Source organism: Equus przewalskii, chromosome 20, assembly GCF_037783145.1.
Source record: "Equus przewalskii isolate Varuska chromosome 20, EquPr2, whole genome shotgun sequence".
NCBI lineage: Eukaryota > Metazoa > Chordata > Mammalia > Perissodactyla > Equidae > Equus > Equus przewalskii.
Window position 1 is genome coordinate 7,805,445 of NC_091850.1, and position 18,391 is coordinate 7,823,835.

General features: G+C 37.7%; 1 protein-coding gene across 6 annotated transcripts in view; it reads left to right on the forward strand.

Annotated features, from left to right (window-relative positions):
• SGTB (small glutamine rich tetratricopeptide repeat co-chaperone beta) overlaps positions 1-18,391 on the forward strand; it is a 51,453-nt gene that overhangs the window by 1,619 nt on the left and 31,443 nt on the right. For 4 of the 6 annotated variants that reach the window (XM_070587444.1, XM_070587446.1, XM_070587445.1 and 1 more), the window contains exons 3-5: positions 8,278-8,381; positions 11,457-11,526; positions 15,648-15,747. In XM_070587444.1, the coding sequence (XP_070443545.1) occupies positions 8,278-8,381; positions 11,457-11,526; positions 15,648-15,747 (274 nt within the window). Of the gene's footprint in view, positions 1-8,237; positions 8,382-11,456; positions 11,527-15,647; positions 15,748-18,391 lie in introns of all 6 variants that reach the window. The other 2 variants (XM_070587449.1, XM_070587448.1) reach the window with 2 other exon arrangements.

The following is an 18,391-nucleotide window of genomic DNA, read 5'->3' on the forward strand; positions in this document are numbered from 1 at the left end:
AATAGCTATAAACCTGACTTTATGATCTCTTATGATAAAATCAGAATATTTTGTTGATCTTTCAAAAAGAGAGACCTAACTATAAGATTATCACGTTTCCATTCTTTGAGGCTTGTTTTGTTTTAGTTAACAACAAGATAAGAGGGCTATTGTTCATTTATTGAGCAACTATTATGTGTTAGAACTATGGCTATTCATATTGTAGGGAATTTTCTCTTCACAGTGACTGTTAAGTTAGTGTTATCCCCATTTAAAAGATAAATAAATGAAACCAGATAGATTAAGTAACATAACACAGCTAATATGTGGCAAAGTTGAGATTTAAGTCCTGGTTCTTACGCTGAAGTTCTTCTTGTCTCTTCTTTCAATAGGAAAGCATCAATAAATAAGAATACCTTAGTTATTATAAAAGCACCGTGTAAAAGTCTAATAATTATCTCACTAATAGCTTCCTATTGGGGGCCTTGAAATGAGAGGATTTCACCCTTGTTTTACATGGACTTTAAATGTTAGTCTCTGTAATCTGTAAAGTTGAGCAGACTTGGATGATCGCATCACCTGTTTCCTTGACACCATCTTTTCTGCCTCATGTTTATGCATTATAAAATTTAAATCTAGTGTAATCCTAACAAGATAGAATTCTGAAGATGGACTTGTGGAGGTTCAATGAGCCAGGCTTCCTTGTGGCCTAAAGACTTAATTATTGCAACGAGACAGTGCATTTGGGAGAATTTAATGAATAACAGTACAATTTGAATTTCCCGTCTCGAAGCTCTTTCTCCTATAAAGGGACACATCTGCTAGTTTCCACAAGCACCTCCCTTGTGAATGTGCTTTTAGGAGATGGGAATGAAAATTGGGCATTTGCTCTAAATCTGCTTGCAGTCTGGTGAGATGATGTCTTTTCAGGTGGCAGTGAGAGGATCAGGTGACACACAGTTGGGGAACATTGCAATCAGTCCATTTAATATCAAGGTATTTTTGTCCTCCTTGTTGGCTAGACTATGTGAAGATAAAGGTGATTGGTTATCTAAGGAAAATGTTGGTTATGGTTGCTCTGTAGCCAACAGATAAATGCGATTATTTAACAAAATATCTTTCTTTCCTAATCAAAGGCAGTATACATACTTTTAAAGGCTAAAAAGAAAATTGAGAGTTTTTAAAAAACCAGGATGTTATGTCCTATTTTTAGGATTTTTAGAATACCAATTCAGCCAAAAATATGTGCCTTTAGCTGTTTGTTATATATGGCAGTCAGAAATGGTGCCAATTGTTTTTGACCGACCCCTATTTTTGACTCTGTGAGTCTAATTTAATTGAATATGAAATCGTGTGGAGATGTCTGCCCACCTTCTAGACATTTAAGAAAGCCCTAGGAAAGGAACCTAAGTTGTAGTCCCAGCTTTACCACTGTGGTGAAGCTGTGCGTGTTATCAGCTTTGAGCCTTGTCTTCAGATTGTGTCACCCACTCCTCCTAATTGTTGTCATCTGCTGACATCTTTTTCATGTTTTGACTATGGTGGCTCCTGCTCACTGTCACTTTCTCTAGCAGCACTCCTGTCTTAATTCTTGGAAATGTCTGGAGATATTTTTGATTATCACAACTGGTGGCTGGTATTACTGGCATCTAGTGAGTAGAGTCCACGGATGCTGCTCAACATACTACAGTGCACAAGATGGCCCCCAACAACAGAAAATGGTCCAGTCCAAAATCTCAGTACTGCTGAGGTTGAGAAACTCTTTCCTAGACCTTGTCATTACCCAAACTGCATCCCCTCCAGAATCTCTGTCTTCAACATTTTACTTCCTCAACACTACTGCCTGTCTTTCCAGCTCACTCCTTCTAGGTCCCTACCCCAACAGTTCTTTGACCCTGCCAATACCTCCAGTCTGTTGATCCCTTAACCTTTTCACATCCCTCTTCTTACCCATCTTAAATTCCATGGTTGATCATTATAATCATGCCCTTGTACATCTCTCCCTTTCATAGAAACCCAACCTTGTTTAAATCCAGCTCTCCACCTACTCTGTGCCTATAACCATTGGCTGTGTGTAGGTAGAGCAAAACACACGGCTTTGCTGACTGGACCCGCTTTGAATTCATGACCACAAGCCTCAAGCAGAGCTTTAATGCTGCCTGGCAATCACACTGTCTGTTCTAAGTTCATTCATATTTTTTCTCTCCTGGAATACTTTCTGATGTCTTCTCAAACTCCCAAACCTTCTCCCTCTGTACTCATTTTTAGTTGATGACCGTGCTTCCTGTTCCACCAAGAAAAATGAAGTACTAAGAAAACAATTTCCACAGACTCCTCTGGCCCCATCTACCCACCCACCAGCATCTTACCCACGTACTCTGCCTGCTTGCCTGTCTATTACCATATACTATGGATTAAATATTTGTGTCCTCCCAAAACTTATATGTTGAAACCTAATGCCAAATGTGATGGTAGTAGGAGGTGGGACCCTTAAGATTGGGACTTGTGCCCTCATAAAAGAGACTCCAGAGAGCTCCCTCTCTCCTTCCACCATTTGAGGACAGCAAGAAGGCACCAGCTGTGAACCAGAAAGCAGGTCCTCACCAGACATCGAATCTGCTGGTGCCTTGATCCTGGACTTCCTAGCCTCCAGAACTATGAGAAATAAATTTCTGTTGTTTGTAAGCCACCCAGTCTGTGGTATTCTGTCATAGCAGGCTGAACTAAGACCTCATAGATGAATTATCCATTGCCCTTTATAAATGGAACCACTCTGCCAGCATTCTGGATCCCATGCTGTCTCACCTCCTCCATGAGAGCACTCTGGCTATTCTACCCTCCTCATTTTACATCAGCAAATTTTCACTCTCTACTGGATCATTTCCATCAGAATATAAACCTTCCATTATTTTTCTCTTCTTAAAAAAGCAAAAACAACAATTAATTACTGTTGCCATACTCCCCCAACCCCTCCCCGAACTGCCCACTTTTTTTGCCTCCCTTTTGCCAGAAAACTCTTTGAAAGCGTTGTCAATACTTGCTTTCTCCATTTCCTCTCCTGTTCTTTCTTAAACGCACTCCAGCCAGGCCTTCGCCTCCATCTTTCCATACCTACCGTTCTCATCAAGGTCACCAGTGATTTCTGTGTTGTTGAGTTCCATGGTCAGTTCTCAGCCTTGATCTGACGACTTAGCTGCCACTGATGAAGCTGGTGATCACTCCCCTCTCCCCCTCATCCCACATGCTTTATTCCCATGGCTTCCAGGGTACCTCATACTGTCTTAGTTTTCTTCTTATCTCATTGTTTGCTCCTTCTCTGTCTCCTTTGTTGGGTCCTCTTCTTTCCCTGATGTGGAGTGCCCAGGGTCCAGTGCTTGATCTTCTTTTCATTATCGACACTCACTTTTTCTGGTGGTATCATTCAGCTTCTTGGCTTAAATATCCTGTATTTATATGTTGATATTTCTCAAATGTATACCCTCAGCCAAGACCTTTCTTCTCAACTCCAGGCTTCTATATCCTCCTATCTAGCCTACTAGATATCTCCACTTGTATGTCTAGTAGGCATCTCAAATGGAACATTTCCAAGACTGAACTCCTGATCCTCCCACCCAAAATCTGTTCTATCCAAAACTTCCCCATCTCAGTTGATGGCAACTCCAGTTTTTCAGTTGTTCAGGCCAAAAACTTTGGCGTCATTCTGGGCTCTTTCAGACTCTGCATCTAGTCGTTCAGTAAATTCTGTTAGCTGTAATTTCAAAATAGATTTAGAGTCTGACCTCTTCTTCCCACCTCCACTGATATCAGCCCTGGACAGAACTAAGTATTTCTCATCTCTTTTCCTGTGATAGCCCTAACTGGTCTTTCTGCTTCTATTCTTGCTGCTTCATTGACTGTTCTCAACACAGAGGCCTGTGATCTTTTAAAAGAGTAGGTCAGATTCTATCATTTCTTCACTCAAAATCTTGCAGTGACTCCTCATGTTACTTAGTCACTGTGTAAGGGATCTATATAATTTGGACTTCTGTGATGTATGTTTCACAGACTCTTCTCCTTTCTCATTTGGCTTTAGTAAATTAGCTTCCTCACTCTGAATGCACCAAATCCTTTTGCCCAAGGGCTTTTTTCTAGTTGTTTTCTCTGCCTGGAATGCTTTTCCCCTGGATAAGGGTAACACCTCCATCTCCTTCAAGTCTTTGTCAGATCTGTTTTTTGAATGAGACTTACCCTGAGCACTCTATTAATCTGCAGCCTGCTTCCCTGCTCTGCTCATCACACTCCTATCCTCTTCTCCCTGTCCTGCATTTTATTATTTATTGTTTATTGTCTACCTCTCCATCCCCCACTAGAATGTGAACCCCAAGAGGTCAGGGATCTTTTCTGTTTTATTCATTGGTATATCCAAAGTGTCTAGAAAAGTGCCTGACACATGGTAGGTTCTCAATAAATATTTGTTGAATTGAATTGATGAATCAAATAAAGTGATCCTGGGCATATCATTCAGCGGGTCTGTATCTTAATTTCTAAGTCTATTAGGTGGACCTGTCTGCTCCCTCAACATCTAGTAGATTTGTCAAGAGAATCAGAATCAGTGATAGCAGTTACATAGCTTTTGAATAAAGCGCTACACAGATGGGATATGGTATTATTGCATAAAATTCTTCACTTGTCCTTCTCTTTATCAGTACCAAACAGACTATCATTATTTGGTGTTAAAGTGGAACAATAAGTATTTCTTTGGATTTTTATGATTTATTCCTGAATATAACCTCCTAAAAGAAGGATCAAATGTAATAATCCTTGTTTCATAAATGAGAATCTTGAGGATAAAGTAAGATAAATTCTTGCGCCCAGGTTATCTGACTTGGGGGGTGGGGAGTTGGATTAATAATGATGATGAGATAGTTCTGAGTTCCAAGGCTGTGGCGGCTTTCTTCACTAAACCATGTGTTTCTCTAAATATGTGTTAGTGTTGAACACTAAACATTTTGGCAACTAGGTTTACTTATCAAAGCAATTGTGTTTACTTATATGTAGAATTTAAAATAGCCAAACTTATAGAAGTAGAGAGTAGAATGGTGGTTGCTGGGGGCTGAGGTAAGAGGAAATGGGGGGGCCGGCCCCATGGCCAAGTGGTTAAGTTCGCACACTCTGCTGTGGTGGCCCAGGGTTTCACTGGTTTGGATTCCGGGTGCGGACATAGCACCACTCATCAAGCCACGCTGAGGTGGCATCCCACATGCCACAACTAAAAATATACAACTATGTACCAGGGGGCTTTGGGGAGAAAAAGGAAAAATAAAATCTTTTCTTTTAAAAAAAAAAAGAGGAAATGGGGAGGTGATGGTCAAAGACTACAAAGTTTCAGTTAAGCAAGATGAATAACTTCTGGAGACCTACTCTACAGCGTAGTGCCTGTAGCTAACAAATACCCTATTGTATGCTTAAAATTTGGTGAGAGGGTAGATCTTATGTTAAATGTTCTTCACACACACACACACACACACACACACACACAGACTAATAAAAGTGGACAAGAGGTAACTTTGGGAGGTGATGGATATGTCTATGACCTTGGTGGTGATGGTTTCATGGGTGTATACTTATCCCCAAACTCATCAAGTTGTATACATTAAATAATGTACAGCTTTTTATATGTTAATCATACTTCAGTAAAGTGGTTAAAAAAAAACCAAACAATTGTGTTTAGAACAAAACAGCCACCTCCTTTAGTAATACTTAATTGAATCTAGTATGTGCCAAATCTGTGTTCTAAGGTTCGTGGCAGCAGAGATAACGGAGCTGGACTGGATTGCCTCGACAAGAGAGAGCGTAAAAATCCCTCTGTCACCATGTGGACTTTTCACTTGTCAGTGTTTAGCTCTGAAGAGCCATCCTCTGGTTTTTGGTTAAGGGCTGGGTTGGGTTCTGCCCATCTCTCACATGGCTGTGAGTTAATGCTTTGAGGGGGGAGAAGTGCTCTCTTCCACAGATTTTATTGTTTTTATTTCCACCGAAATTAAACTGTTACCTCCACTGTAAACAAAGAAGTAGATTAAAATTTATTGAACATCTACTATTTGCCAGACTGTGTTAAAGTCAAAGGTGAATAAAACGTAGCCCTTATCCTCAAGGAGGCAGTCTGTGATGGGAGACAGACATTTAAGTGCATATAATACAGTATGCGAAGTATAGTAAAGGAACATGTGCCAGCTACATGACCCAGTAAAGAAAATGACCAACCTGATCAGGGAGGAAAAATGTCGATCAAGAATAAATATATACATATACATACACACATACATTTATTATTATTTTAATTAAGTGTCTTCACAGCAATGAGAACCTTTTTCCTTGTGGTCCAGTGTTTTTAGTGTGAGTACAACTAAAGGGCAAGAATGACTGCTTGGCAGGAATAGAAAGGGAGAGAATGAGGGATAGGTAAACAGCGGATTATTTTCCATCTAAAAGGCGCTTGGATTTCTTGTAGTTGGTGACCTAGTTGCTTATTCAGTTTCTTTTCTAAGGAGAATTGCTCTGTGGATAGTGAAAGTAACGGTGTTTCTTTTATGACAGAGGTAGTTTTCTCAGGACCACAATTAATACATAACATATCTTTTAAAAGTCACGCAAATATAAGTGAATCTATAATAAGTCAGACAGAGAAAGACAAACAGCATATGATCTCCCTTATATGTGGAATCTAAAAAATAAAAATAAATGAATAACCAAGCTGTAGATACAGAGAACAGATTGGTGGTTGCCAGAGGTGGAGGTGGAAGGTGGGAGAAATAGGTGAACTGTTTTTGTTTTTAGTTTAAAGAAATTGAAAAGAAAGGTCATGCACCAATATAAGAGTATCTATTCCACACTGTCTGGAATTCCACTGGACATCTTGGCTACATTCTCATCTTGTTGCGCCAGGGAAGAATTCCTTTTCAAAGGAGAGCACTCTCAGGATAAGAATCTGCCTCCATTCCTCTCTGTAGGTACTTGCAGAAAGGACAGAATTTGCTTTCTTCACTGTTATTCCCCTAGTTTAGACTCCTTGTTGGTTTAGATCATTTAAGTAGGAACCCATCTGGTTTTCCGCTTCCACTTTCTCCTACAGCTTCCATCTCTAATCCATTCTTAACATTCCTACTGGACTTTTAATTCTAAACACATACCTAGGTGTTTTTCTCTACTAAATTGTTTAATGGCTCTCCATTTGCCCATAGCATGAAGTCCACATTCTTTAAAATGTTATTCATGGTGACTTGTCATCCAACAACATATTTCCTTTCTAGCATAATCTCCCGCTATGTCTTTCCACGCAGTCTGTTCCTTAGTCATACCAGTTATCTTGTCATACACCAAATGTGGATGAGGCACCAGTCACCACTTAGCATGCTATGTATTTTACATACTGTGTCTTTCTGCCTCCTTCTATTAAATGGATAGTGATTTCTGGGTTTTTTGGTGAGGAAGACTGGCCCTGAGCTAATACCTGTTTCCAATCTTCCTCTTTTTGCTTACGGAAGATTGTCGCTGAGCTAACATCTGTGCCAATCTTCCTTTGTTTTGTATGTGGGACACCGCCACAGCATGGCTTGATGAGCGATGTGTAGGTCCGCACCTGGGATCCAAACCTGTGTACCCTGGGCCACCGAAGTGGAGCGTGCAAACTTAACCACTACACCACTGGGCCGGCCCCAAATGGATAGTGATTTTTGTTTATTAGGTTAACTATTGCGTCTCTACCACTTAACAATAGCAACTTGCACATAGTAGGTACTTAATAAATTTGTATGCATGAGTGAATTTTTAAAGCTAACCTATCTTCACTTAAGTAAGTACACCGAAATCAATATTTAGTGCTTCCTATGTGCCATAGACTGCTTCTCTTACTGTTTATAATCAGGTTGAGAATTGTATTTGTCACATTAAAAATTTTTTTTAATTAGTTTTATTCAAGGCATTAGGACATTGGTGGTTAATCTAATATTGGTAGAGGGAAGTAAGTTGTTGTTCATGACTTGCTTCAACAAGAATATGATGTAATGCACATATTGAGAAATTATATTCTAGGGAACATTTTTCTTTAAGTGAGGAATGAGAAATCAAGTTGTCTTCCCTTAATAGCTGGTCTATAAACAGAAATCTCTGTGCAGCTGAACCGTTTAGTTTTCCTTATGTTCTGTGATCATAAATGCTAAATTCCCACAGATTGCAGAGTGCGGATTTATACCAGGAAAAAAGGTTGTTTCTTTTTTTAGGTTGCTGATTTTTTTTTTCACTGTTAAAATTTGTTTCAAGTTGCAATTCAGTGCTTGGAGACAGTTTTTAAAGTCAGCCCAGAAGATACACATCTAGCAGTTTCACAGCCTTTGACAGAAATGTTCATGAATTCCTTCTGTAAGGTAAGTTGTCATTGTTTTCTTGTGAGTATCTGATTTAAGTATGACTGCAATATTATGTTGGATTGTTACTATTTGAGGGGCCAGGCTGATAAGCAACTAGCTTCTTCTTGGGTGTAAGATAGTCCACATAGATGCAGTTTAGGACCCACAATATGGCTCTTTTAATGTGCTTTAGATTTTCATATTATTAGCCATTCTCATTCTCTCACCTTCTTTTATATATAATGACATGTCTTGGTTGACTTCTTCAGTCCTTTACAGCATCTGAGTATTTTTAGATTTCTGACATCTTACTTGACATACCCCTAAAACATGGATTACAAGTTAAAAACAGAAGTGTTAAACGTTTAGGAAAAAACCATGTAGAAATAGATTCATCAGGAATTGAGTCATCATTTTGAAGCAGATTTCAGAAATTTGACCACTGATGAGGCTCTTTAAAACAGGCAACGTTTTGCGGTCAGTATGCAAAAGAAAGACTGAAACCCAGGTTTTCTGATCCCCACTCCTGAGGACTGTTTACATGGCCTCTGGTTTCTGGCCTTTTCAGGAAACATGGACCATAAGATTATCTGGAAAACTTTAAAGTTAGTGAGTTTAGGGCCCCAGGATGACCTCCTATGTGTGTTTTCATTACATTTTGGTGCCTCCCGGACTCCTTTTGTTGTTCTGGCTCTGTATTCAAGCTTCAGTACAGAATGAGGAACTCAGGAGAGAAACTGAAACATGTAACGTACGTGTGGTGCAGCCTGGCAGGGACCTTGCTGTGAATATCACATTGACTGTTTCTAGAACTTGTTGGAAAGAGGTCCTTAGAGTTGCAATGAAGATGATACTTGGCAGTAAACTCCTCCCTCTTTTTATCCTTAGGAAAAGAATAATACAGTTATACATTAATTCATCAAACATAAATTCTAATTACGTGACAAGATGTAAGGAGATGGTGGCACGTGTCTGTGTTCCTCGTTGGGAAATTCCCCTTTTCTTCTTTTTGCAAGCTGTGGTTCTTCCACTGTCTTGGCTGCGGCCTCCTTAGGGAACCCCCTTTCGGTGGCTGGAAATGGCTAGGGCTGAAGCCAACCTTCTTTGCTCCAGCATGCCCAAGAGGCCTGTGCTTGGGACAGCGTTTGGACTTGCTGATTCTGTAGCTCCTGTCGCCACTGACCTAGCACTGAAGAGATCAGAACTTTTTTTCACCTCCCCGGAAGCTCAAATTGACTTTCATACTCTGTTTAAATAAGAGCTCTTTGTGCTTTTCTTTTGCTATTTCTCTCTGATTGTATTTAATTGTAAAAATTTCTTGCTTACTATTTTTAAGATATCGTTTCTTGAAACCGGCTGCATAGTATACTGCATAGTGTTGTTTGTGGTATCAGTCCTTTAGCACTCCTGGTTAACAGCCTTGGCTCCATCACATATGTGTTTGTTAGCAGAGTATGGCAGAGAAAGTCTAAAACTTGTCTGAAGCAGCATGAAGATTGTTATAATTAAAGAAACTATTTGTCTCACCCAGTATCCTTGGTTGTTCTATCGGTCATTTTATTTTTAGGATACTGCTTTCCTGTTTTTCCCCCCAATTAAGTTTATATACTAAGTGGATTCATTCCTTTTATATAAAGTAGATAACACATCCCCACATCATGACCTGTTTAAATGTACTCAATGAATGTAAGAAATCATTTTCAAAGTTGTAAAACTGTGACGATTTCATTAAAATAATTCGGAAGGATTTAGACAGAATGCATTATAATCCATTTTTCAATATGCTATTTTTCTGACCCAAAAAAGTCACTTTTTTTTGGTGCATAAACTGCCCAGGCTTGTGAGAAGAGTTGAAATAGAAGGAACCTTAAAAGCAAGTACTGCAGGGCGGTAATGCGTCTTTGAACTACACTTATATCCTGAGTGACCATAGTCAGTTTTAAGGAGTGACTTCTACTTATAAAGATTCCCATTTGATTCTGTACTTTTTATTTTGATGATTTATGTTTCGGAAAACTGATTATTAGAGAAATATTTTTTAAAAATAAGAATGATTCATACACTTTATCAGTGATTTTGTACTTGTGAATATTTGTGTGTAGTTAGCAAAGTGTATTTCCAGTGTGAGAGCCATCAAGTCTAATGAAAGTTTAGTCAAGACAAAGGTAATGGTGGATATATTTTAAATACAGTACATGTAGACATATAGTAAATGTTGGCTATAAATTATGCTTTCTTGAAAATTGCAGACTTATTTATGAACTTCAGAATCAAGTTTAAAGGCAACGCAATTTTAAAAAGATCTTTCAAAAATGGAAAAATGCATTGTGTTCCCAGTGCCACTCAAGATATTTATAAATTTTCATTTAGTTTTTATAAGCACCTTTGGTTTGAATCTTATTAATGCAAAAGCGGTTCGAGGATGATAGTATAGTGCTAAAAACAGGAAATTTATACTGTTTTTTATCTTATGATGAAATTAATATATGCATATTGTTTTAAAAAAATTTGGACAATATGGAAAGATATAAAGAAGAGACTGAAAATTTCACATGCAAATATCACTATTGTTAACCTTTTGTCTACACCTTTCCAGTCTTTGTTTTTTAGCCTGTGTGTGTGCACATATTTAAATAATAGGATAATATTATAAATGCTTATTTGGGTAAACTGTGAAATTGACTTAGTAGGATATCTCTTATGATGTTACATATTATGTTTCAAAATTCTCACTAATATAAAAAAATCCTTTGAACATATTTCTATTCCTATTCTTTGTACACTGGTTCTATTTTTTGTTTATGAAGTAGGATTTCTGGGTATAAGGAAAGCAAGTAAAAAAAAATTTTGATTTTTCTTTTTGCCCATTATCTTCTAGTAAAATTCCACATATTCATTTTTCTAATAAAAGTATGTGAGAAGATTTTTCCCCTATTTCTTGCCAACACTACTATTTAGGTGTTAGATTTCATGACATGGAATGATAGATGATTTACTGTAATCTGGGTAATTTATTATTACTTTACTTATAGTTCTCTGGGATGACACTTTACGTAGCTAAATGGAAGTATACTGATTTTTATTTAATTTCAGAATGACATTCTGCCTCTTTCAAACTCAGTGCCTGAAGATGTGGGAAAAGCTGACCAATTAAAAGATGAAGGTGAATATTTCATAGAAAAATTGCTTATTTAGTAAAAATTTCTGGAACTCTAGAGAAAGTGACTCTGTCAATTGATAAGATTCTGGATTACACTGCCAAAACTGGATTGTCATAAGTCCACATGGCATTTATGAAGCAGAAATTAATGTGGTAGGGAAGAAGCCTGGAAATACAGAAGGGCCTGTAGGCAATATAAGTCTGGCTTACTTCAAAAGAAGCAGATCCTTGGGGCCGGCCCTGTGGCGGAGTGGTTAAGTTTGCGTGCTCTGCTTCGGCGGCCCAGGGTTTCACCGGTTCGGATGGCACCACTCATCAAGCCATGCTGAGGCGGCATCCCACATGCCACAACTAGGAGGACCCACAGCTAAAAATACAGAACTATGTACTGGGGAACTTTGGGGAGAAAAATGAAAAATAAAATCTTTTAAAAAAAAAAGCAGCAGATTCAGGGCTGGCCCCGTGGCTGTGGTTAAAGGTCCATGTGCTGCGCTTTGGCAGCCTGGGTTTGTAGGTTTGGATCCTGGGTGTGGACCTACTCCACTCATCAGCCATGCTGTGGAGGCATCCCACATACAAAGTAGAGGAAGATGTTAGCTCAGGGCATATCTTCCTCAAGCAAAAACAAAAACAAAAAAGAGGAGGATTGGCAATGGATATTAGCACAGGGTGAATCTTCCTCACCAAAAAAAAAAAAAAGAAGAAGAAGAAGCAGGTCTGTTGTGAGTAAAACTTGCAAAGCAAATAAGTAAAGGGGTGATTACTTGTAACTGTATCTGTTATGTGTACTCTAGGATCCCAAATTCTTCTTAATGCTTAATCAAAGAGATGAAAATAATCTTCAGTACTATTTTAACTTTTGTATATTTAGTGTTTTTGAGTTCTTTGAAATTTGTTAAGGCATGCCTATGGCACTTGACTAAAGTGGTTATTAGCACGTTTGATTACTACATTATTAAATTTTCTAGTTTGGTTATTGAGGCATTCTTGGTTTTAATAAATCAGTCACTGTTGAGGGTCTGTGTTCACTTTTTCCGTCCTGTCAGCTACGTTGTGCTGTAGAGGAGAACCAGGTCAGGCCTACAAGATTTGTTTTAGCAAGCTGTAGGGCAGAGACCTGACCTTTTAGCCGTGAATGAGAGCCAACAAATTCCCTGTCCTGTAGGCAGAGAGCAGTTAGGGAATACGCCATGTTCAGAAGCTATACAAAATGGTTCAGAACCGTTTTCTGGCCTTTTCTTTAGTTCGTATCCTGAAAAAGGCAGTTGAGTTAAAAAAAAAAAAAGAATCAATTGGCATCTAAAAAAGTAGATATGGACAAGAGTATGCTTTTCCTACTGCTCAGGCCTGGTCGTCTCTATTAGGTCTGTAAATATACACCTATATCACATTTTTAATGGCTGCAGTGTTCCGTGGTACTATTAGATCGTGACTTACTTATCTAAACAGATAATTTTGTAATCCTAAGTAACATTGTCTTAATATCTTTTGTCTGTATTTTTGCTATTCTGTGATTATCTTCTTAAGATTACATTATGAAGTGCTGTGTTTCCAACAAATAGGCTGATTCCAGTTTTCAATTTTTTATCTCCTCTAAGAAATGACATCACTACAGTGACTTAAAATTTTAGAATATTATGACTTTCAAAAATTACATGCAAAATAAAGCAACCAGATCCTCATTGTCATTTGAGTTATAGTATTCCCCAAAGAGTTTGGATTTAACCTATCCAGATACAAATGCGTTTTTCATATATTAGTTTCTAATTGAAACACTCTAGTCTGATGTTTCATACTCTCCCTCATTTTTGTAGTGCATGAAAGCCTCAGTGATGTGGTGTGTTCTCCACGACATTTTGCTTTTGCAGCTCTCTTGGTTTAGCTCTAGTAATCATGTTGAATAACTGGCAAGTTGAAATTTTATTTTTGTCCCTCATGTTTGCTCCCCTGGGAGACTGCATTCCCTGTAGAGTTTGCTTTGATATAATGACTGTTACTGAGATGAGGGTCAGGAGGAGATACAGGGTGAGACTCACCTACTGTGGCAGCATGGGTAGGTTGAGTTACTTACTGCTTTTGCCTTTAACCAAAAGCTTTTCTTCTTTGTTTTCACTAAGGCATGTCACATCTAGGACACAGTACACATCAAGTTAGAGCAATTGTCATTTTATACAGGTTTTGCTGTTTGAGTGAAAACAAATGGCCCTGGTAGATCGTCAAGCATAGGGTTATTGGAGGCTGCACGTTACACTCTGTGTGTCAATCCCAGCTTCTAGCCAACTAGTACCTTTCCATTAAGGTTGCTTTCAAATATTTTTGTGTGCTTTTGCTTCTGAAGAGCTGCAGTAAGATCAGACAGAACCAAGAAGGGTTTATTGCTGTCATTCCCTGACATGTCACAGAAGTATAGGCATATCTCATAGGGTCGTCTTGAGAATTAAAGGAGACAATTTTTAGGAGAGAGTCATGTAACTATAAAATGCTGTACAATGCTTAGTTATATTTATTTTCACAAATTTCTTTCTTTGTGTCCTGAATTTTTACATACTGAATATTTTATGGCTTGAAGCTTTTTATCATTAATATGTATATATATCACTAATATATATAGTATGTATATATTCAACATAGTGTCTACACATTTGAGATAGTTTACAGGAAATGTCATAAAATAGGTTTTAATAATAATAATAATAATAAAATGCCACCCCGAGACAAAAAAGCCCAAGAGCAACAAGAAAATCCCAGTAACCCAGAAAATATAAATCTTTTACATGGAAGAAGCAAATCTATTTAAGTACCTAGACTATTGTAGTTAACTTCTTGCTCAATTATAAAAACTATGTAATCCTCTTAGCTTCCTCAGAGGCTTTATCTTAATTTGTTTTTGGGAGTGGTGATCCAAATTCAGTTTTTTTAAACTTTTCAAAAACACCTTATTGAGCTATAATTCACGTACCATGCAATTGACTCCTTTAAAGTTTACAAATTCATTGGTTTTAGTTTATTCTCAGAGTTGTGCAGCCATCACCACAATTATAGAACATTTTTATCACCCCAAAAAGAAACCATGTCCCCATTAGCAGGCACTCTTTATATTCATTTCTGATTCTTTATTTGCAGTAATTCTTATATGATTTAGATGTTTTTATCTACCTGCCTTTCCTTTAATCTTCCTGTTTCTGTTCCCTGCAAATTTCCACCCTCCTTCTCCCATTAAGTAGCTAATAATTTATTAAAAAACAAGGCTAATTAGAGAGCCGCTGGTTTGGAGAAAGCTGGAAGGAATAATAGAGGCTTTTGTGATGTATAAATTCTTCCTTCTAATCCTAGTGTTTTAAAAATTTCGGTTTTAAACATTGGTTCTTAAAAGTGAATAGGACACTTTTTTCTCTTTAATGGATTACAAAAGATAGCCCCAGGAAGTCCTTTATTTTACTGCCAGTTGTTAACTTAGCTAAATTATTGCCAGATGGATCTGCAGAAGCTCTTCCTGAAAATTAGTGCCCGTTGGGCTAGCCATGTTCTCTGTAATTCTGTCTTTCTGTAAATAAATCTCAAATAGTCCCCTTTTTAAAAAGAATCTACGTCTGGAAGGGATAGCACATAAAATTATTATCTGCCAACAACATATTAGCGTGATTCGTTTTACCAGCTTACCCACACAGCGGAGTTCTGAGGGCTCGGTTACTCAGCTGATGGATGTATCACAGGGAAGGAGTGCGAGGGCAGGTCCAGACTGAGATGGTGATTGATGAGGGTGTGGTATCTGGGATGGGGTGGGCAGCTCTAAAAGGCAGGAGAGAGATGAAGATATAGAACAGATTAGATTTCGCCATGAGATAATCATAACTGTTGCATTTACTCAATTATCGAAGCCCAGATTTTATAAGGTATACAACCATTAATTTTTTTTAAGCTGCATCGTTAAAATCATTCAAACACACTGAGGGCTAAGGGGTATCCACTCTATAGTACAATATAAAATTCATCTCCAGTGTGACTGAAAAATCATGTTGCTGACCTTCCCATTATTGTAGTTTCTAGGATTAAAATTTATCTTTCAGACTTTATATTTTTTCTGTATATTGTACTGACTGTACCTATTGATTACTTTATTTTAGGTAATAACCACATGAAAGAAGAAAATTATGCTGCTGCAGTGGATTGCTACACACGGGCAATAGAATTGGATCCAAATAATGCGGTTTATTATTGCAACAGGTAAACTGGCACTATTGTTGCATGTTTACAGTTCTAAAAAATTTGCGTTCATAGCTCTGAAGGAGAACTGTAGAACGCTTATTTATTTAGAAAATTTTGAAAGTTCAGCAAAGTATAAAGAAGGAAAAAAATAAACTCATAAACTTACCACTTAGAGGCAACCGCTGTTAGTAAGCTTTTGTCATACTTTGTGTCATATAAGTGTAATCGATTTTAGATTCAGGTTTATTACTAGGCATATCATAACCACGTCCTTCGTTTATTGAAATCCTTCATAAATGTTATTTAAACTGAGACAAATTAGTCTATTACCTCTTAATCTTTTTTATATTCCTAGCACCTATCGTTGTGGTTGGCAAAGCAGCACTCAGTGTTATTTTTTAGTAAATACATAGATGTTCCTTAATTTACTTACTTGTTGACCTACTGGTAGACGTTGAGGTTGTCCTTTTTTTTCAATATCATAAAGCTACCCTGAACATCTTTGTTTCTAAAATTATTTTCTGGACTTCAGATTTTCTAGACTTTGGGTTTATCTTTGAAAATTCACTCAGTAGATCTAACAGTGTATACATTTAAAAAATTGTTGATGCAAATTGTATAATTGTTCCAACTTCTTTGAAAATATTTTGAAAATTAATGTCCTCCCCTAGGAGTGTATGAGTGTATATATTTTTACCACACCCTTATCAGCACTAAGTACTTGAATTATTATTTATTATTGTTAATTTACTATTATTATTATTTTAATAGTAATTGTTCTAATTTACATTTAATTACTGGTGAGCTTAGACATTTTCCCCCCCAGGGAAAATTCACCCTGAGCTAACCTCTGTTGCCAATCTTCCTCTTTTTGGTTGAGGAAGATTTGCCCTGACCTAACCGCTGTGCCCGTCTTCCTCTACTTTGTATGTGGGTCACCACCACAGCATGGCTGTGGACAAGTGGTGTAGGTCCATGCCTGGGAACTGAACCTGGGCTGCTGAAGTAGAGTGTGCTGAACTTAACCACTAGGCCACGGGGCTGGTCCCCTTTGACATTTTTCAAATGTTGGCCATTTGTGAGTTTTTTTCTTGAAGTTATCTGTTTGTACCTGTGCCAGGCCTTACCCTTTTTGACCTTGGACTTTTTTTTTCTCTGTTCTGCCCTTTTTAACAGGGGTCTGACCCCTATAGGCTGCATTTCCCAGACTCCTTTGTCACTGAGGTTTTGTCTGGGTTCAGCCATGGGAGAAGCTGGCAGGAGGCTGGAGGGCAGAAGGGAGAAGTTGGGGGTATTTCTTCCCCTCTTTTTACATCACAGTGTTTATCCAGCAGGGGCTGCTTCTCATCCTTGTCTCGAGGTCCCACCCAAGGTACCTGCTATGGTCCCAGCTTTTGCCAGGTGATGTTGGGTTTTGGGCTCTGCACTTTGTCCTCTGTTTTAGGGATGGTCATGGCTCCCTGCTGTTGCTAGCCTCTGGATTGCTGCACAACCCCCTGTTTGGCATCTCAGCTCTTCTATCAGCTATGTAATCAATTCCCTGCACTAAATTATTCTGATTTAAAGTTCTCATAGAACTTTTTTGCAATGATGAACATAATTTATATCTGCATTGTCCAATACCGTAGGCACTGGCCACAGTGGCTATTGAGCATTTGGAATGTGGCTAGTGAAATTGAGTGACTAAATTTTTAATGTTTAATTAATTGAAGATCACTTTACATTTAAATAGCCACATGTAGCTTGTGGCTACTGTAATGGACAGCATTTCTCTATATTAAAGATATAATCCTTTTGTCCTAATTGCACAGCTTATTGTTTGCCTTTTAATGTTTCTTCATATGTCAAAGTTTTAAATATTTATATAGACAAATTTGGTTTTCTTTCCCTTTGAGCTTTATTCCAATGTTTTTAGGCTTAAAGCTCTTCGTATTTACAGATTTCACAGACTATTTTCTTATTTTTCCTTTACATTTAAATTTTATCATCTCACATCTATTTTAGTATGAGACTGGTATGACTGTTTTAACCAGTCTGAAACTTTTCATAACAGTTCATTATAAAGATTATAAAAATTACCTTTGATTATATAGTAAGTTCTTATATTTGCAAAAGATCTTTAATTTTATCTAATCTTTCACTGAGTTATTCTAACCATATTTAGGGTATTCATACCCTTCTGAGATAGTCTCAGAAGTCTCCCCACCTTTTCTTTTGTTTTTATATCTGTTAGAGAAGTCTTCCTTATCTTGACGCTGAATTTGTTTTCCTATAGCTTCTCTCAGTTGGCCTGATTTTTCTTCTTAAGGGCTATTACAGAATATGTATGATTCTTCTTTTTCATGACAGTACCTGACATTTCGAGGTTTTTCACCATATTCACTTGAGTTCTTTTCTTTTCTTCATGTTAAACGCTTGCAGCTTCTTCAATTAAACTCAGGTGGTACAGCTTGAAGTCCTGCACTTGTGCTCTAAACTTGCTCCAGTTTACCTGTGTCTGTTACTGTGTAGTTCCCAGAAGTTAACACAGTATATCTGACATCAGTCTGGCCAGAACAGTCTTGTATGGCTCTCATTCAACCTATATTAGGATTTCGTAGCATTATTTATTACATTCATATTTTGATTTTTGTTTATTAAAGCCTCTCTTTTTCGCATATTT